Source organism: Trichoplusia ni, chromosome 23, assembly GCF_003590095.1.
Source record: "Trichoplusia ni isolate ovarian cell line Hi5 chromosome 23, tn1, whole genome shotgun sequence".
Lineage (NCBI taxonomy): Eukaryota > Metazoa > Arthropoda > Insecta > Lepidoptera > Noctuidae > Trichoplusia > Trichoplusia ni.
Genome location: NC_039500.1, coordinates 2721139 through 2743022, shown reverse-complemented (window position 1 = coordinate 2743022; position 21884 = coordinate 2721139). Strand labels below are relative to the sequence as shown.

The following is a 21884-nucleotide window of genomic DNA, read 5'->3' as shown; positions in this document are numbered from 1 at the left end:
GTATAGGTATCAAAATAGTAGGTAAGGTAATTAACAAAAAATGCAAGATAGAAAACTACGTGAATACGTATAATGGTTCATTGCACGAAAACCCTTCCATTCATCATTTTCAGCTGATTAATTACTTGTTCTTAAACACGTCCAAAGGTACCTACAAAATCGCTTAAAGAGGGACCATTGCGCTTACTTAACTGCAATAATCCAGCATATTTCTTTATCACCTAGGCAGTTATAATGTATAAAATTAAGGCAAGCAAAAACCAACAAAGTTCTAATCGTCTAAATAATTCGACAAAGCAAATAATTCAAATTACATTTTAACATTAGAAGGTAAAACAGCCCTGCATTTAAGATTATGTAAATGACATCAAATTTGGGAATGTTTTGCGAACAATTTGCGCGGCACATGTGTGCTTGCAAGACGTGTTATAAATGTAGATAGTGATGTTCCACGTTAAATTTTATCGATATCGGGAATGGATATTCACTGTGATATCGACTGAAAAACATTATTTTTTTAAGGATTTTATACGACGGTGGTAATATTTGGCTAGTTTTGTTGCTGCCTACAGCTGGGCAAAAATTATAATCATACTTCACAACTTACACACAACGCCATCTAGCCTAACCTAAACTAAGCATAGCTTGTATTATGAGTGTCTACACAACTGATAAACATACTTATATATTGCTAAATACATACATAATATAGATAAATTACATCCAGACACAGAACAAATGATCGTGCTCATCACACAAACATTTGCCCTGGGTGGGAATCGAACCCACGACCTCCGATATAGCAGTCAGGGTCACTAACCACTAGACCAAAAGGCCAGTCATACTCTAATATATGTTATATTTTACTATAGATTTGAGGAACGGTAGTACGGTATTAGTATAGCCGTTACACGAAATTAAATCTTCGTCTTATTTATCGAAATCGTAAATCGATTTCAATAAATTATGGTCGAACGATTTGGTATTCTAAAAACAAATATTAACTCAGTTTGTCAAAATCAAAATCGAAAGGAAGGTCACAAACAAAACTTAACACACATTAAAAAAAAACATCCCAATTTACAAGCAAACAACAACCAAAATTAGACGTTAAACAAGAACCAATAAAATTCCGATTACAATGAAACAAAAAACAAACGAGCACTCGAAACATTTTACAAATTCATTTGTAATTTGAATGCACGCCATTTATCGTCACGGGGTACTTTCATTACGTTTTATGACGTCATAACATATCAGCTCAGGGGAAATTAGCCAGAGTTTAGAGTCGACAATGTGTCATTAGTATATCAATGGGGAGAGCTTGTGTTTGCAGTACTTTATGACTTTGTAATATTATTAAATTTCTTTTAATGTCGAGTTTATGAGAATGAGTTGGTGAATCTATTGGGATTGTGTTTGGTTTACTTAAAGATATTGGTTCTTTTTACTGTTCGTCTTGCTGTTTTATTAGAATTGATTAAGTTGTATAATTTTTCATGGAAGTATGGATAGTTTTGCAATCTGCTTTAGACAATGTGACGTACCTAAGATGATTAGTCGAAAATTCTCTGTAACGTTCAATGTAGTTTACTTTATCAATATTATGCACGGATAGTCGATTGGAACAGGTCACGATGCTAAACCCACGGTCGCGGCTTCGATTTCGGCGTAACAAGAAATTGTTTGGATCGACGAATGATTTTTCTGAATCAAGGTGTTTTTTGAATGGATTTTCTTAAAATGGTCTTTGTACCTATGACTTGTGTACCTATTTAAAACCCCAGCAATACAAGCATTATATTCCTTAGTGCGGGATACCTACTCAAAATTAAATTGTTATTATCTTTTATAGAATACTCTCAAACTGCAATGTATGTAATGTGCCTAAAAAAAACGAATTCCCAGTTTTTATATCGACGCTTTTCCCATCCCTAGTAAAGTACGTGAGGCTGGCACAATACGTGACTCAACATGGTACAAAAGTGTGATCCACGTTATATCTGGTGCTAATATTCCGACAATATACTTTTGAAGCTGTTTCCACACTTGGATACATAATGTTTCGACGAAAATATATTATTATGCTTCCATTTTCTTTTTAATTTTGTAGAAATATTCGTGATATAATATGAACTGAAGTAACGGTTATAAAAAGGATCGAAATCGACCCTTACGATTCTTAAACTAGTAAGGCTCTCGTTAAAAGTGTGAGCAAACCGTTATTAAATAATAGTTTATAAATCTATTACTTTAATATATTGATATTGGCTTGAAATAATTCTAAGTCTGAGTGTTATTTCAGCATATGATTTGAATGATGATAAAACTTTTTAAAGCCCAATTATTATCTCGAAAATAATTATAGCATACATACATTAGCGTTACAAAAATTACTGTGGTCAGGAGGGTTAGACTTCAACCATCTTTTGAAGGAAGTCGTTGAATAAAAAAGTCGGCTCACTGTTGACGTATAGTGGTATCTCACTTCCACAACTGCAAAAAGGAGGAGGTTCTCAATTCTCCTGTTTTTTTTTTAATACTTGTTACCTCAGACCTTGTTTTAATTCTTTCGCCACTTAACAAGAAATAGCTGTCATTTGGTCCCATAAAAATCATCAAGTTTCGGTTAGTAGTTTTTATCTGAAGTCCGCTGTATATTATTGCTGTTAAAAAAGTATATTTAATTAATTTGTATCCAAAGATAAGAAGACAGTGTATCAAACAACATCTTGTTTGTCTCAATAATGTATACTAAAGTTTACAAGTGCCGTTCGTAAACTAAGTTATAACGAGGTCGCTATGACCGTAACTAAGTTGAGACGAAGTGTTTTAGGGTTTAAATGAGTTCGGTGGTGGGAGGGTTAGGTATTTATTAGATTTGTGTATCTAGCTTTTTATGAGCAATTTAGTCTGCATTATAAACCAACATATTTTTTTCGATTTTCTGATATTTCAATTACCAAACTTTTCATATATTTCCAAATCAAATAAGGAATCAATCAGTTAAGAAATATAGGTAACAAAGATGAACTCTGTTCTAGGTTACAGCCAGGCGGATTAAAAAATAATAATAACCATAGTTAAAATTACTAATAACATATTTTTTATGTGCCAAAGTTCTTTGTCCACAATTGTTTACATAAAATTTTCACTTCACAGATAAATTGCGACAGACAGTGTGAGAAATATAAAAAAAAAGATTAAATTTTATTTTAAACTAGCTGTTGCCCGCGACTTCGTCCGCGTGGTTAGAAGATATAAGTTAGGAATTTTTGAATGAAGCCCTCGAAGATGAATAATTTTCCCTGTTTCTTTCCACATTTTCTATTGTATCTTCGCTCCTTGTAGTCGCAGCGTGATGGTATATAGCCTAAAACCTTCCTCAATGAATGGTCTATTCAACACAAATTGGACCGAAACAGAACAGGATTTGTACCTGAGTTTCTGAGATTAGCACGTTCAAACAAACAAACCAACTCTCCAGCTTTATAAATTAGTATAGATTTTATTATTACCTAAGTTTTTAAATGTTCCGAAATCAAATTTCTAAGTTCCCTACAATATATATGTAGTTTAAGAACTTCTCAAGACACAAGTTCTCAAACTACAAAGAAACACAGAACTCTTTTGAACCTCAGTTCTTTTGTCCTATTGACATTAGAATGCTCACAAACCGACTCCTGCGCATCGGACGTACGTCAGTTTGAATTAAGAACGCTTTACTTCCATGACAATTGTAACGGACGCTGGCAGTTAATATGTAGATGCGCCTGAGTGGTTTAGATTTGAGTGATAAATGTATAAGTATTATAATTCACGCTTGATTGTCTTATAACATTAAGGGGGTTAGGTCAAGTGTAATAAAAAACACATACATTTTTTCTCTTAATTGAGGCAGTAGGTATCTTTCGCCTTTAATTAATGTATACTAAATTAATTATACTCTATACTAATATATAAAGATGAAGAGTTTGTTTGTTGGAACGCGCTAATCTCAGGAACTACTGGTCGAAATTGAAAAATTCTGTGTTGAATAGACCATTTATCGAGGAAGGATTTAGGCTATAAACCATCACGCTGCGACTAATAGGAGCGAAGATATAATGGAAAATGTGGCAAAACACGGGGAAAAATATTCAACTTCGAGGGCTTCCGTTCAAAAATTTCTAACTTATATCATCTAACCACGCGGGCGAAGTCGCGGGCAATAGCTAGTTATTAAAATAAAACGCTACATCAGCGTTTTACTTACGCGTATTTATCGGGGTTGTTGTTGGTATTTTTCTTGATTGTTTAAGATTATCTATTTTTTCTTGCTTATTACATTAAGTTGTATACAGATAACTTCTAATACAAACCAATTCACGGATTTGCTGATAGAGATTTGTCTTGTCTTGCTAGTAACAAGACAGTATGGGCCAAAAGCAACAAATTAAAACCAAAGTCTGCACACTTTCTTTACAAAAGTACCACAATGAATTCCCTACAAGAATCAACATTTTGTAAATTCTTACTGTCAGAGACAGTGAACTATTCTGCTACAAACAGACTGACTTATACGTCAAACGTATAACAAACCTCTTTTGACGTCATTAAAAAAAAATACCAAAACAAAAAAACCATCACCAAAATTCACGTTTTAACATAATCACATTTAGTGTTCACACTTCAACCTTCCATAATAAGCATGGAAATTACGAGGCATAAACGTTTTCCACGTCGGCCGTAAACCGTAAAGTAACGTAACAACGTAAGTAACCCGTAATCTTGCCTGTTACGTTTACACCCGCGTTTACGAGCGTTTACGTTGTGAAACTTGATCAGTTTTATTTTGATGAGAGTTAAAAAGGTTGGCGTTTGTAGGTCGGTTGATGGAAATTTTGAGGGTTGAAGGAAAATGAGATGTGGCCATTTAAAAGTATTTATGTAATAAAATATCACATTTATATTTTAAATGTGAAAATATGTGAGTCTGTGTCTTAACCAGCTCACGCTTAAACAGCTGAACCTATTTAGATGAAATTTGGTAACTGGTACCTAGGTTTAACACATAAGCCATCTATTTAAAAAGCGTATGTAACAAAGATATTTTTTTATAAGTTGTGTAGACTTGTATCTTACACGTGTACATTTGAGAGATTTGTAAAATAAATTCTGACGTCTTTGATTCTTACTAATCTTCTCATAAAGTAAATAATAAGGTTTACTATTCTACATTGTGTCGGTCTACATAACTGGTCAATTATACATAAAAATAAGAAATTACCATTAAATCCAAAAATCAAAAGTTGACACGTTTTCTTCAAGTGTGTTATGCAAAACATATATTATTAAAATAACCCGTTAGGAATTCCCACACAAATTTTCCGTGCATTCGACACTGAAAACAAATGAAGTACAGTCGGCGTCATAAACATGTCTCGATATAGTCGACACATATATCGCTATACGTCGCACGTTCATACACTGGGCCCAGCAATAGATTCAACTGATACCTATCTAACTGCCGGCGTTAAATCTCCGCGAGTCGCGTTTGTACTCGACTGTACGGTTTGAGATTTCTTTGCGTTTAGTTTTGATGGGAAGAAAATCAGTGGCTTTTATGATTTCGTAAATATATCTAAAAAAAGATTTATTACTAAAACCTTTAATTCAGTAAAAAAATACGGAGAAATAATACAATATATACATCCAAACATACAAAAAGAGATAACGCCACAAAAAAACATTACGTTTATAAAAATCTGAAGTCAAAACATACCTAAATAATTAAACATAATGTTTAAAAATTACATCATACACAAAAATAAGTCATAATTACAGTGCAATTAAAATACATTTTGCGTTTTTTTATACTTCGTAAGCTTTCCCGATCTGAGTATTACGAATTAGTTTTTGGTTCCCAATCCATTCTATTTGTGATAAAACTGTTGACCAAGATTCTCGTCTAAAATCTCAGCTTGTCAGTGTCTCAAAAGTGATTTAATTCCTGTTGCCTATTAAGGAAAAGCAAACTGAACAAAACCTAATTCGATTCCCAAAAACCTAAACACATCCAAACGCCACATAATTTAGAAAAAAAAACATTCTTTCTAACCGTCAAACGTCGGATTCGAAATTGGAAGCCATAAAGGCGGGAACCGACCGGATGTTGGACGCTCGGCTCCATCAGATCCGTATCACGACAGACTCCCGCCAACGGATTCATTTCCGGTCGACGGTTGCATTTTGAATTTTAGAACTCAATTTTGAACGAAAATAGGTCAGTGATGCGATTCCAAGATGTTGTGATAGTGCACTCGATTTTGTTTCATGTGCGAGGGTTTGTTGAATGGACCTGTTTTTTATTTCCTAATTTAGTCTAACTATTTAGTGTTTCTGCTTCCATTCATACGGAGAAAACTAAGCTCGGTTGATAGTGGATAATATTCTTAGGAATATCTGAGTCGTGTTTTGAATTAATTACTAAGAAGTGTGTAACACTATACATCGATTTTCTACAACTCGTATCAGAATATTAGATATTATTTAAAAATGGTTGTTCTAAGTCATTCGCATTTTAGAAAACTTTTGCTACATAGAGTAAATTTTTAGTAATTTGTTAATAATCCTGAATGGAAAAAAACAAATGACTGTCTGAAATTTGGAGCCATGTTTCTATTTTTAAATTGGAAAAAGTCACACATTTTTGTTTGAATAGTTTTTGTTTTTCTTTTAGTAAGTCATAAGGTTTTTTTTCTCCGAGGATATTATATAAAAAAAATCACCTCATACAAAAATAATAATGCTTTACATTGGATTCCGGGATTCAAACATTCTACCTTCAAATTGGCAGTTGCTCACACTCCTACACTATAACTACTGATAAAGTTAACATTAAATTAAAATATTTACATTCTAAAAAATGTCTATAAGTCCACGTGTAGAAAATAACCATAGTATTGCCTATTTCCGTTGTGAAGGTGTAAGCATATTCATTTCCGCTTCATAGTCCCACTTTCAGGCTTTAATGGACAGTCGCTATGCTTTGTCATATCCGGAATACCGACAGGCTAGAATTTTATAAGTTTAACTAGAATATTGGTACATTCAAGACTAATTAATAAAACAATCAGAGTTTGTGTCATTCTGATTATGTACTCGGTAAATAGGCATAGAGTATAATTGAGCAATGATCACTACACATCACTAACTTGCGGGTAAGTGATTTCAAATTCTATCTTCTGTATAGATTTTTTCGCGAATTTTCCCATCACCGATAGACCTTTAACACAGCATATCAAGTTTGCCTATTTCAAAAAGATAATTGTCGAAGAAATTGGTAAAAAGACAAGGATGTCTAAAGCCAAGTCAAACGCTTACAGACGATTTAAATTACCACTAAATACTTAACCGTACAATAAGTGGAAGAATAAAAAAACAATATTATTATTCCAAAGGCACCCACCCAAATCAAATCTCCACAGCCTAATCGAATTTCCACCAACTCAAGACCTCAACACTAACTGCATTTCTCAAAAGAGGCTGTAATATAATAGAGCCTCCATAAAAGAGGTTTCGACACGTATTGTGATCGACAAGTCCCATCTTTACGTTAAGTGCATCACTATTAAGCTGAAATGAATTAGATTATGGTGTCTGCTAGGCTTTCGCGCCGGTTGACGGGGTGGAGTGTTGTGGGGTACGGACATAGGGGATCTTTCATTGTTTGCTAAGGTATTTTTTTAACTCTTGGTTAGGCTAAGAGAGACTTTTTGAAAGAAAGTGGGTTGATTGATTTCTGTAGTTAGATCATTTGAGAATTAAGTATTTTGCGATTATTAAAATTTTCTAAAAATATGTTAATTAAAAATGAATGAATGAAAATTGATTCATTTTTAATTACATATTTTTAGAATTGGTTAATATCTTGGTTAGGTACTTGCAAGATAATTTTTATAAAGCTTTCAACAAAATCGATATTAGCTATTAAGTATTTATTCCTTATTTACTAATTCCCTCTATGTTGAAAGAACATCACGAATTGATTGAACATTGTTTTTATGAAACAGAAAAATTAGTCCCCAAATCGTGAACCAAGTTACCTCTTCATAGGAAATTTAATGCTGTCCGCTGGAGTAAACCTAACCTGCAAACATTTATGGGTCTTGACAGCTTACTATACCTACGACGTAAGAAAAACTAAACAGGACCCTTGAGTTACATATTTGTGCAATATTTATGGCTAAAAACTACTAACATTATTTTCTGCTACATGTCGTGATGGCATGGTATGCACGACGTACAGGTTTGATGTCAACACAGACAAAGTATTTACCAATGTGTCTTTACAAAGTTTTTTTCTTAATAATTTTCAGACGCCACTGACAAACGGAGAAGGAAATATCTTGAGGAAACCTGGTTTCCAAATATTGGAATCTGAAATTGCCAACCTGTAGTGAGCTAGCGGGGTGATCAATTCTCAAACCTTCCGTATATGGAAACAGGCCTGAGCCCAGCAGTGGGACGTATATACCCTATTATGCAATTATGTCTTCCACTAGCTTGAAGAGAAAATTAACCAGAAAAAACTGAATATAAAACACAAAAACAATAAAAAGATTCACACGTTCAACTGATTTATTCAAAGCAATAAGTTACCAGTAGTCCAAACTTTATTCAACAATTTCAATATGAAATAGCGTGAACACTGCATCAGAGAAATACAATACGTAAATTGGTATAATTGGATAAGTATTGTTCCATTAATCATATTATTGGGGTAAAGTTAACACTCGGGAACATTCGAGATAATAAATTAAAAACAAATAATATCGGCTTGCTGTACATGGACCCTGACTTTTATGAATTGATATTGGTGTTTTATACTATTTTTATTTTATCAGAATTTGGGGTAATTTTGACTCAATGCCTGTTACCATTTTGCGATGGCACAGTTTTTCTTTTTCCTGTAAATTCTGTACTACAGACCTGGTGACAGTTTTTTTTAGTTTATCTCGGATTCTGACGTGGCTTAGCAAGCTCAATAGACCAATTAAAAAGTGTTTGAGTATGCTGGTACATAAGAGTCTCCTTTATCTATCCTACACCATTTTTAGCAGGTGTTGATTAATTCGCACATAAATTCGGTGTGTTGGGATTCAAATCTACGAAGCCTTACATCTCAGTCTTTGCAATTTTGCTGAAGATATTTGATAATAATATGTGGGTTAGTCCCATGAGTCTTGTAATTTTATTAATCAGTGTAGCATCTGAATATGGCCATCAATGTTTGTTTTTCTCCGAAGATATATTAGCTCCAAATAAAGCATTTACACATGATAATAATCAAACTAATTGCATTCGTTAATTTACCCTACCCTTATAAAAATAACAAACAGTTCCACCAATGGGCCGTTAACAGTTCGTTTCAATTTATGTCCGTGCGTTATCAACTCATTATTTTGCGGTCAAAATGGCGGCTCTCACAATGGAAGGTCATGTTTTTCATTTGTTTTTATCGTCATGTATCCGCGAAGCGGTAGGCCGTTGCACATCTGTTGAAAATTAAAACGTTTTGGAACAAAATAGCCGTTAGTAATGTTAACGAATATTTATGGTCCAGACTATTGTGAAATGTGAATCGCTTGAGAAAATTCAAACTATAAATAATAGAAAAGGTCGATTATGACAACATTATTGAAATTAAAAATATTAATATCTGTCTAATTGTCACAAAGTTTGTCAAAGTTATCAATCTACCTACACAATATGCCAATATTATAAAACCGAAAAGGTAGCTTGTTTGTTTGAAATCGGTAGTCTCAGGAACTACTGGTTTAATTTGAAAAAATATTTCAGTGTTAATATTCCTAACCAAAATCTTCCAAAGCGCGCAAACAAAGTCGCTCACAACATATAGTATATTCATTATTATTTTATAAACTTTAAAGTTTAGTCAGGACACATATCAGCATAATATTTAAAATGACTAACTACTAATATTTTATATCTTAACGGTTTTCAAACAGCTTTCACCATACATCATTATAAGTATCGGTAGACAAGGTTGGTATGTTTTAACACACGTTGCTTCTATATTCCTAACGTAGTCAGATTTTAACAAGATAGGGTTTGTGAACTAAAACATCGATGTGCGATAAGGATAGGAATGCGTTTAATATTTTGCTCTTATGTACAACGGATGCGGGTATATTGTCTCTTTGAAGTGATGTTTTAGTATCGATAATTATGTCGATAGATTTTGATGGCGAAAATATGATTTTTTTTTCGATTGTCAAGTCCAAGTTAAACCACCGTGCAGTTTAGACTGCATAGTAATATTTGTTACAGAAAAACATACAGCCGTTTCAAGTAAGAACTATTGATTGCAATCTTTATGAGACCAAATGATAGTTATTTAGGGTTGAACTAAAAAAATCTTCAAAATTGGTTCAAGCAGTCCGAAGTTCTGAGGTAACAAACATAAAAAGCACAGACGAATTCGGAGCCTAATCTTTTTTGAAGTCCGTTGAAAAGTAGTACAACTTTGTGTTCCTATTGTCATTCAAGTTAAAGTATAATCAAAACGGTCAAAGCTTTTTTAATATACCATCAAGTCGTCACAAACAACAACATTCAAATTCAAAACAGAAACCCACAACAACACTTCACGAAACACTTAAAATTGTCGCACGCTAACAACACAAAAGTACAACGAAAGTAAATCAAAGTGAAAACCCAGTAAAACACACTAAAAGTATCGACATCCCCATCCCTATGACGCGATAAGAAGGCAGACGGCGAAACAAAAGCTGTATCGATGCGAATTTCAACAATATCCGTGTAGAGCGTAAATCACGTGCGTCCGTCCTATTGTTTGTTGCCGCTCTGCGCTCTCCGAATGGCGTGTTCGTTTTTTAAAAACTGATTTTATCGATATGTTATAAAATTGATATGTTACCGGCACTATTTACTTGTAGCAGTGTTTTCAAATAATTAGCTGTATTATAGCGTGTGCACAATTTTGTTTTCTTTTTTATTATTTTGTATTGACATAGACAGGATGTTGTGTTATTTTTATTTTTCCTTTTTTTTCTGTTTCCTTTGGTACTCACTTTTTTATTCAGCTCTACTACAAATTCGGAATTCATCAAAGTCATTTCCAACACTTCTTCTGTTAGGTATTCGATCTCGTATTCCTCTAAACCGCCGATTTCGTTATAAGTCAACCCAGTTACTGGAACAGTCTACCAATATTCAACGAATAACGCATACAAACCAGACATCCCGAATCACAATTCTGGTTAGTCAACTTCAGGTTATTTTTTTTCCTATTTGCACTGTACCGTATGGCTATGGACTGCTATCTCGGACAAAGCGATATGAGTCAAGCAAAAAATAGGATGCATTGTTTCGGCACAGTTTTGATAGTAGAGCGTCCGACGAAATATGATGCTGCCAATGTATTGTTTTAAAATTCTGAATGTAATGAACGTGCTTCTGCGGTTTCTCTATGTTGAAGCTTTGTAGGCTGTGTATTACTTTGTTTTGGGGTAGATTTAGTGTCACGTCAAGCGATGTCGACGAAGTTGCAAAAAAAAATAGTAAAATTAATTGCTCTAGAATTAGAAAATGCGAATATGGTATGATTTAATTATATGTGTTTCATGGTGTCCGTCTAGTGCACATTTATTATCAAAAAATCTCCTTTTTATAAATAAACGTGGACATTGTAATGATAAAGTGTTGGTATGTCACCAATCCGATTCGGGTACCCATTTGGTCCCCCTAGGAATCTCAGTGCGCGCGCTGGTATTTACTGCAGGCATTCCAGAAATGCATATCTTCATCCCTCATTCCAAAGGGGACAACAGATATCTTAATAACATGAACCTCAAATTTGAGTTTTGGGGAACAATATATCATAAAGATACCTTTTCGCATAATGGCATATATTATGTAGAACTTCAACCATTTAATTATCTTTCGACAAGTGGATTCATATTTATTTATTTCAAAAAGGTTTACAAACGTGTATTTATTGGGATTACGACTAGGTAGTTCAACCCACATCCCCGCCAACACGTTAGCTCATGATTAAGGCCTCTGGTTGGGTCCGAAACTAGTCGTGCTATCCCGATAAATACAGGTGAGTAAACAAATAATTTATGTATTTATTTCATAAATTTTCAAAAAGTCGCTTTCTCAAAGCACACCTCCTTTTCTGGTGGTACGCTCATTACCAGACATTGGGACCCTCACATACTCCACCCAGTGACGCCAGCAGTTACGGTCTGCAGCACTTAGAATAGCTTTAGGAATATTAAAACTTGATCGGACTAACGTTTTGGACATCTGCCTACATATACATATTTTGCCTTCTTCTCAAGGAACATTTTAATTTGCATTTTGAAGAAATGATTTACGTTATCTGTCTGATCTAATAATATTTAAAGAACTAAACATAGTAATGATAATTAATACATTTTAATTCTAGACTATGATGTATTAGATATGATATAGTCTCGTTTTTATCAGATTTTGTTTGATAAGTTTTTATTGGAATGTATAGGTAATATGAGAAAATGTTTGTCATCCCCAAACATAGAAATTACATCAATCGAATCCACTGTAATAAAGACTTGTTAATAACGTTATATTTCATAATGTTTTTAAGTTTTCTTATGGCCATCTCCATTTCAGATCTCGGTAATTTATTAAAATACCTCTGTGAATGACAATGAAATTCTGTCCGTCTTTAAAACGATACATCAACCCTACAAATAATATGAAAAAGTAAAATAAATTCTAACAAAAACATTTGGTAAATTCTATACCGTTTTTTTATATTATAAATGCCAAGAAAATACGAACTGTAAATTAAACTTTAAACAGCTGAAAACTGAAATAAATGCTACATTTTTCGTTTTCTCTTGAAATTTTCCGCATTCTTGAGCCAAGAGGCTCAGTAATGACGTTTACGGCAACAATAACGTCATAAAATGAAGCCAGGCCCTCCATAATATCTTTAGAAACGTCACACCTGCGGCCCCTACCACTGGTCCACTCCTGATCGAGTTTCGCTATCTCGATGAATATAAATCCGTCAATCCGTTGGACTGACAAGATGGAGTGACAAACTGGTTATAGTCGTTTCGAGTTGAGTCAAACGTTTGTGATGTCAATCTATGACGAAGGCGCATGGAAAAGGTATCTCTTGTAATTCATGGCAAAATAAACTTTTATATCGTCGATTAATCGATTTTGCTTGTCCGTAAAAATATATATTGATCTTATAACATGATAATTTGTCTGAATGATAAATTCGATACCTACCTATTACAGTTTATTATTTTGCCAAAGATTTTTTGACTGTTGTCGTGTTTACCGAGTGTATTTTATTTAAAAACAAGTGGTAGGGGTATTTTGCTTCAAGCTCAACTGGATAGGATTTTTAATTATATAAGGATATAAAAACTATGGCCGAGGCAAGCTTTAAAAGGACTCAAGATTAAGATTATAATTAATGTAAATGGATGAAAGAAAGCATTTTTCACGTCGCCATACTTACTCTATAGCCTTAATATTACTTTTTGCTTCATTTTCGTGAGCTATCATTTTTTATGATACTTTCAGGTGTATCATTTTGGTTAAATTTGTTAGTATTAGGTTTTGGACGCCTAAGCCCTTAATGTCTGTATTAAAATTTGATCTGCGATATTGAAAACGAAATGACTAGAATTTTCATATTTTTAGAATGAACATTTTTGTGGTTCCTCTAAATGAAAGGAAATTACAAGGCCAAACAGGACTTTGTCATCAATAAAATTAGCTAATCTTAACATCAGTAACTCTTCACAATAAGATCAATAACTATCCAGATCAAAATTAATCCTGTTTTTATCAAAAATCAAATAGTGCCTTAAATAAACCGGACCCTAATATTTTCCAAAACAAATTAATTAAGGCTTAAACATATCGCGGGTATCGAATCGGACACCGCTATATTATCAGGAGAAAATCAATTTGAGAGCGTTGTGAGCAACTTGAACAAGTTTGATACAGCGCTTTGGTATAGGAACTTAAGATGCTAAAGGCATAAGAATTAGCGAGATAACTGGATCCAAGCTATTAGTCTCGCTAAGGACTTGGAACGAAAGATTAATGTTTCTACATATTTTTACGTCAGTCGCCTATCATCATCATCATCATCCACAGCCTTTATCCTCCCACTGCTGGGCATAGGCCTCCCTTTTCTCGTGAAATTTTCTACGGTCCTGTGCTAGCTTCATCCAGACTCGACCCGAGACCTTTATTATGTCATCGATCCATCTTGCATCAGTCGCCTATAATAATAATGAATTATGAAAATAAAAGTTAAGGTTAAGCATCTATTGCTAATGTAATAAATTGGATGGGTGACCAAATTTCATTTCTCATTTGTTTATTTTTCATAACATTTGTATGGACAAAAATTGTACTGTTTTTTTCTGTACAATGAGTTTTATACACGTCACTGCAGTTTGCACCCTGAAGGTAATGTTTTTAATCATTGTCCACAGTCTAGACACCCAGTCCACAAGAACAAATGTGGCAAGAGAATATACTATTGATTAAAATTGATTCCTAAGTCTCTTGCTGAGTAAAATTAATTAGGAAACATACTCTAATTTTTTACTAAGTTTCATTTCAAATTTTATTGTCAAAAGTAATCAGCAGGTGTACTCTTAGACTGCCGGGCAAGCGGAATTGTCTGAAAAGGTTACCACAGCCCCTGTAAACAAAGAGCAGAAGAAGAAACATGAGTAGGTTTTAGTCTGTAAAATTCTGACTCTCCCTTCCACTTAACTCAAAGCGAGAGCTTGCCCTCCTAGAGGCTGGTATCACGCTAAATGCTAACACCGCTCGTTCATAACTTACACCACATACTTATCGCGATACTAAGAGACAATGGCGCCATTATTCCGTGCTGAGCGAGTTAACAATGAACCAAACACTGATTAAGAGGTAGAGTCCTGATCGTAAATTATTTTGTTCCTGCCTAGCCCTTTAAGGTAGAATCATAATGTAGAGCGGCAGGCAATTGGAAATTGTTCAAGATATTTGAGGTATACGACGTCTAAGCTGCTAAAGCTAAGCTAAAGAGAAATCAAGATCGGCTGATGATAAGGATGACGGGTGATAGAAAACAGCTGTTCGGTAACGGTCAAATTAGAAGAAAATTATTTAATCAAGAGATTTTTATGACCCACAATTGCGATACAAGGATTGAATGCCCGAATGCTCTACGCACTAAGGAATTTAATCCTTGTGTTTTTTTATTCAATCAGCGATAGTTCATTTTCTAGGTACAGAAAAAATATATCAAAAATTTTCTGTCAATGCTTGATTGATTTAAAAGTTTATAGTAAAAGTAGAGTCTCAAGGCTCTACTTACAAGACTAAAAACGAATTTTTGAAGAGTGTCCGAAGAGGTTTTATTTATTGCACAAATTATAGGATTTAATCTCTTCACAGATATTCCTAACCCTTATACTATGTTAATACATATTGTGACAATGCCTATTATTATAGGCTCTATCGAACCAAGCTCTCTACATACCTGCATTCAATTTGCTGACCCATTGAACTCATCAATATCCTAGGCTGAGCACCACGGCTATTGCAGATTTGCACAATCCGTTTACTTAAACCTATGTGAATAATAAATAACCAAAATTGTATGTGTTAAAATGACATGTATAGTGTGTGAGTGAATCGGGTAAAGTTGAAGCTAATGAACTTGCCGTAATAATGTAGAGAAAAAGGGCAAAAACCAATGAAAGAAACGAAATAAAAAATTCTATAAAAAACGATACTCGATACTCATCACTTTAATGACAAAACTGCAATGTAACTTTAATGTTCCATAAACAACTTTACTCGATACAATCATTGTACGCAAAATGCACTCACAATGCCAAGAAAAAAAATTAAGCAACTCCGCAAATAAAATATCTCCAATCCAACATCTAATAAGAAAGAACGAAATTCAAATAGCAAATGTAAAAGACCGTTCCCATTGCAGGCCGGTCGCCGCAATCCGGCATCGAAGACACGTCACATCGACATCGTACATGAGCTGATTTATGCGTGGACCGACGACACGGCGGTACCCGGCGATAAATATAATTGTGCTGCTCTGACCCACCCAGGGAGCGAGCGGCAAGTGTGTAAGGCGCCTTATATAATGGCATGTGGAATTCTGGAACACATTTTTTTGAAAAATCAGCTTTTGAAGTCAGAAAACGAAAGTTTGGGAAACAGAATGTTCTATCTTATGACATAAACAAGAGTCAAAAATTCGAAGTTTGGGTTAGTTTTCTCCTTTTTTTTTGTAAATACCTAAGTATTTTTATGTAAATAAAATAGGTAGGAAAGCATGACCCAGTTTTCGAGTTTCTGTAAACTGTTTATAATTTATATATTTTTTCCGTTTCACGAACTTCTGCGTTCAAAACGATCAAATAAACAAACGAATAAATATGCCAAAATAATTCTCATTGTGCATAAGTTCCTACGAACGACTACAGATGTACCACAAGCAATTGTACAGGAAGACAGTTACACCAAGTAAAGGCATACTCGACCAAACATTAAACTAGGTCAAACGAAAATAACCCTTAACACATTACAATAAAGATGACACCAGATGCAGAGATAAAATTGCAAAAGTTTCTCCGGACTGTTGTTGAACAATCGTGTATTTTATTTTGTTTGCGCGATTCCATAGTTTATAAAATTAAATTCCAAATTCCATTATGAAATTTCGACTTATCTTTTACCTTGTGGAGAGCCTGGCATATTTTGGAGATAAAGGAATTCTTACTATTGAGGTTTGAGAATAAACAATCAGGATCTTAATAATATTGTCAGACCATTTTTTTTTGTGATCCCAGTCGGTCAGTGGACTCAACTTGCAACGTTTTTAGGTAATTCTAAAACAGGCAACCAGGGGTTCGAACTCTACTGCCCTTAGTTCGCTGAAGCTACGTCCTTTGAAGAATTGTGCCAATGTATGAGGATGTGTCCATGTCTGACAGACGGGTCATGGTGTCCCACATTTACCTAAGGACTGAATAACAACATTTTCAATCATTATTATGATTGCAGTAAGGGGTATAAAGTTAAACTTTTATGAAATGCGAAAACACTGTAAAAGTCGTTTTTTAGTCAGAATAGTTTTTTATAGTTGGCTTATGATCTTAATTTTTTTTGTTTCACTTCATCATCTCTTAGATGGCTAGTAGAGAATGCTTCTGACGATACTGAATATACTCTGTAACAGACAAGCTAAAAAAATCCCACAAAGGTCGCAAAGATAACCTAAACGTACGCAATCACCCAATTATAAATGGATGAATCAATCACAAATTGCCTGTTTGGCATGAAATGTAACGATTCCCACCATCTATCTTATCAGATAATAAAATTATCGTCTCAATTACAAAATTATCATTTTATGATATTTACACTTCACGTCTGGCATCAACCCAAAATGTTGTTAAAAAATGTGTTAATAATTTTAGTAATTGTGTACACAATTGATGCTGTTAAGAAAAGCTATGATGGCTATAAGTTGTATCAGATAGTTCCTAAAGATGAAAGAGAGGTGGATATTTTAAATGACGTATATTATTCGAATCTTGGTGAATTCTGGGTTGAATATTTTAAAGCCAAAGATGATGTCAAGGTTATGGTATCTCCAAAAAACCTTGAGAAGTTTCAAGAAGTATTAGGGTTGGAAATGTTGAAGCTAAAGAATCATCGGCGATGTTCAAAAGTAAGTAATTTTTTTAATAACTGGAATATAGTTGTTTTAATATGTTTTATGTATTCAATGAAAGTTCTTTGTAGATTTTAATAATGCTGTGGCTTAGCAGACATTTTTTAACATTAAATAAATGTTTCCTTTACTAAGTAATTTCACCTTGTGTCGCTTATTTTCAAAATATTCATGACACACGTGCAGGACACCCTAACGCTGTTAGTATTACATGTGATAACAAACCATAAATATACCTGACTAGTGCGATCTGTTTGTACTAATGTGCGTTCTGTAATAAAAGCTGTCTATGACAAAACGTCACTGTGTAAATTATTATCAGGTTATGGGCCCAGTAACAATGATTGTGAGCGAATAAACGCGAGGATTGAAATTTCTAATTCCAGAGTAATCAACGACCAACTAAAACCAGCAACCTCAAGAGCATCTGATACCTACCTATCCTATTATGGTCAGCTTACCATGACTTGACGCCATCTATAAGTGGTTAGACGAGCTAGAACGAATCATACCGAGGTCAAAACTGTAGTAATGGGCAAATCATTGGAAAACCGAGATATCAAAGGATAATTATCAATTACCATCCCGAAATCAATAAACCGATTGGGAATGATAGAAGGTACTCTTCATGCACGTGAATGGATCTCAGCAGCTACTGTACTTGGTTTATCAAGGAGTTTTTAACTAGCACCGATCCTCAAATCAGGGCTTTGGCAGAAAACTTTGAATGGCATGTCTTTCCAGTTGTGAATCCAGATGGATATGTTTACACTTTACTGATGTAAGTAATTCTATTATTTTTCGTACTTCTGGCTTTGTCGTCTTTTCTTAGGTACGCTTGCGTCTTTAAATTGGCCATGTCATGTATAATGACAACTTACATGGCCAATTTTTTAAACTGAGTTAGATTATAAGGTCTAGTCATCAATCCTTGAGATGGCATAGATAATTTAAAACTACAAGTTGATTTAGTCTGATTATATAATTTGCGATGAAGAAGGAATCCATTTCATAGATAAAAATAATTTCTATCTTTCAGAATCGTATGTGGAGGAAGAACCGGAGTCCAGCTAGCGCCAAGACTTGCGCCGAAGGAGTGGACGATGACATGAGCCACGGTGTGGACCTCAACAGGAACTTTGATTTTGAATGGGCCAGTAAAGTTTTTAGTTGTCCATCTATTTCACATTCCCCTTACTTATGCAGGTTTAAAATCACAGAGTTCATTTGATGTAAGTTCTTTTAACCTTTGAAAAAATCTTAGGCATACCGTTTTCCTCTGTTTACCAGATTTAGTAAGTGAAATTGGTTAATAATACGCAAATGAATGCAAAAAGGTAACGGGCACTGAAGGGATTCGAATCTAAAATCTTTGATTTGGCATTTCATTATATACACGACTAAGTATTTCCTATAAAACGTTGAGATAACACATGATCAATAAGCATTAAGTTCTAATTATAAGCGGCTTTTCAATATTTACAGCTGTTGGTGCTCGAATGATTCATGCACTAACACATACGCGGGCCCAAGTCCGGCCTCGGAACCTGAAACTAAAGCTATTGCCGAATATGCGCTATCTCTCAGAATAAAGGAAACTTCATGTACTACTCTCCTACCATTCTACACTCAACTTATTATCGTGCCCTATAGCCATGTTCAAAGTGACGGTGCCCTGCTTCTGGAAACTATGTGATATGGTAAGAAAACCTTTTTGAATAATAATTGATTCAGGATTCTCACCTTTTACTTGATGAAAAATGTTTTGATCATAAAGAGTCGTCTGCTCTGCTTTCAATTAGGCCCAGTAATATTTTCAACAGACTTACTCCTGAAGCCGGTTTCTTTGGTTCTGTTTTTGATTCTGATTTGAATTTATTTGGTACTCGATTCGGTCCTGAAATGTCACTACCGAGGCAACACATGATTGAGTGCGAGTGTTATCATCATTGTAAGCTATCGATCTAGTTAGTTCCAACTCATCTACTGGTCAAATTAGCGCTAGCGTCGACTTTTAGAGTCGATTTCAATTGACTATATCCGAACTCGATATTATAAGTACAATACAGGAGCAATAATAATATATTTAATCGTAATGTCCTGAAGATACTCCACAGCTATTTTCAATATTTTCAGTTTGAAATTGCCGTAAGGGGTTCTGACGCTATGAGAAGAAGAAACGGAACTGAATATCGAGTGGGTCTATCTGTACACGTTTTGTGTGAGTTTCATATATTTATTTTTTAATTTTTCAAAAGTTCTTCTATCCAGCCTTTCCAAGCTTTGATTTGGATAAGACTGAATGCTTCCAATCAACCAAATCAATTTTGGTGGAGTATGAATCATGGAATGTTTGCCTGTGTCCATAATCAGATGAATTGTTACAAAAAAAAAACATAATTATTACCCGTGTTTTTTTTTAAGTTATAAGTATTGTAGGGTTTGAAAGAGATGTCGCTTTGCCCCGTGCATTGCACAGACACCTATTATTACTTTAAGACGTTATTAAATTGTGTAACGCGGGGCTTTCACAAACATTTAAGTCACACGCATAAAGACTACCAGACTGAGAACAGAAATGATTTTCCTAAGCGGAGATTGATCCCCGACACACTTCGCACACTGAATTTTTCGTAGTGACCTCTACCACTCTGGTATCTGCGCCGTCAAAATAAGATAAACAGCAAAGAATTCTTTTTTATTTACAGATCCTATGAGCGGTTCAAGCTTTGACTGGGTAAAATACTACACGAATGTACCTATCTCATATCTTATCGAACTTCGCGACCTTGGTGAGTACGGTTTTCTGTTGCCCCCAGAACAGATTATACCTACAGCCTTGGAAAACATGGATGGATTAATTGAGATGGACAGGACTGCAAGATCCCTGCGCTATTACGCTCACACATCTGGAGCTAGCAGAGTACTAGTTTCTGCTGTTGTAGTTGCCTTTGGAATTGTCATGTCTTTGTTAGGTTAATTAATATTTTGAATGTTGTAAATTGTAATAATATTTATTGGTGTGAAAATTGTTTCATTTTCCAAACCCATTTATTTTATCTTGCGTCTTTAGGTCTTAGCGATAATGCCATTAAAATCTTTGTTCGCACATTTAACGATTTCTTATTTACCATAGAAGCCTTCTGATTAATGTTAATATTGTTTTTGCAATTATGAAATTTAGAGCTTAAATATTTACGACTGACAATTATGATTTGAATTGTAAATATTTTATCAGAAAGTCCGTCACACATGTAACGTGTAATTTTCATAAACTAATAAAACCGGTTATCAAACTAGATAAAGCTGTAATCAATTTATTGTCATAGATTATTCAAGTAATTCACTTCAATTAGGACGTAGGGAGAAGGCACACATAATGAAATTTAAAGAAATACTATTTGTATTGGCTATAGGAACTGCTATTAATGCAGAATATGTAAGCTATGAGAATTACAAAGTTTACAAAGTAGTACCTGAAACTGATAATGAAGTACAAATACTTTTGGATTTACAAAAGAATGTAGATTATGTATTTTGGAGTGATATAATTGCTAAAGATAGTGATGTGAAGATTATGGTGGCGCCAAAGAATCAAGAGGAATTCGAAAACTATTTCAAGAATGTCGGTATTCCGACCAAAGTCGCTATCGATAACGTACAAGAGTGAGTATTGTTATTGAGATAATTTAGTAATTTTAATCTTTTGGGTTTTCCTCAAAAGAGTGTAAAATAAAGTAGTCAATGTTGAACATCAATATGAAATTTCATCATCAGCTTATATCATGTAATGTTTTTTGACGTTTTTGTTATTTGAATATGACTAAAATATAATCTAAATGATCTTAGAGTTCTATAACAACATATTATTATAATGCCGGCAAATAAATGTCCGACCGCTGGGACCTCCTGAAGCCATCTTCCGTATAAGAAACGTTTAAGAAATGTGGAAATTATGACAAACACTAATAATTTCAATTACACTAGTTCTGTCTTAACTCTTGTTTAATTTAATTTACAGTGCAATCGATGCTCAGAAGCGTCGCCCTCTTGACAGAAACCTCAACAACTACTC

The 21884-nt window shown here is 34.1% G+C and overlaps 1 protein-coding gene and 1 pseudogene across 1 annotated transcript; both read left to right on the top strand.

Annotated features, from left to right (window-relative positions):
• The first annotated feature begins 18403 nt into the window (after window positions 1-18403).
• Window positions 18404-20920, top strand: LOC113504999 (annotated as a pseudogene).
• Window positions 20921-21138: 218 nt separating this feature from the next.
• LOC113504998 (zinc carboxypeptidase A 1-like) lies at window positions 21139-21882 on the top strand (the record flags this gene model as incomplete). The annotated part of the gene is made up of 2 exons (XM_026887517.1): window positions 21139-21475; window positions 21831-21882. Coding segments are annotated over exons 1-2 (339 nt in total), but the record flags the coding sequence as incomplete, so codon positions are not given.
• Window positions 21883-21884: the final 2 nt, after the last annotated feature.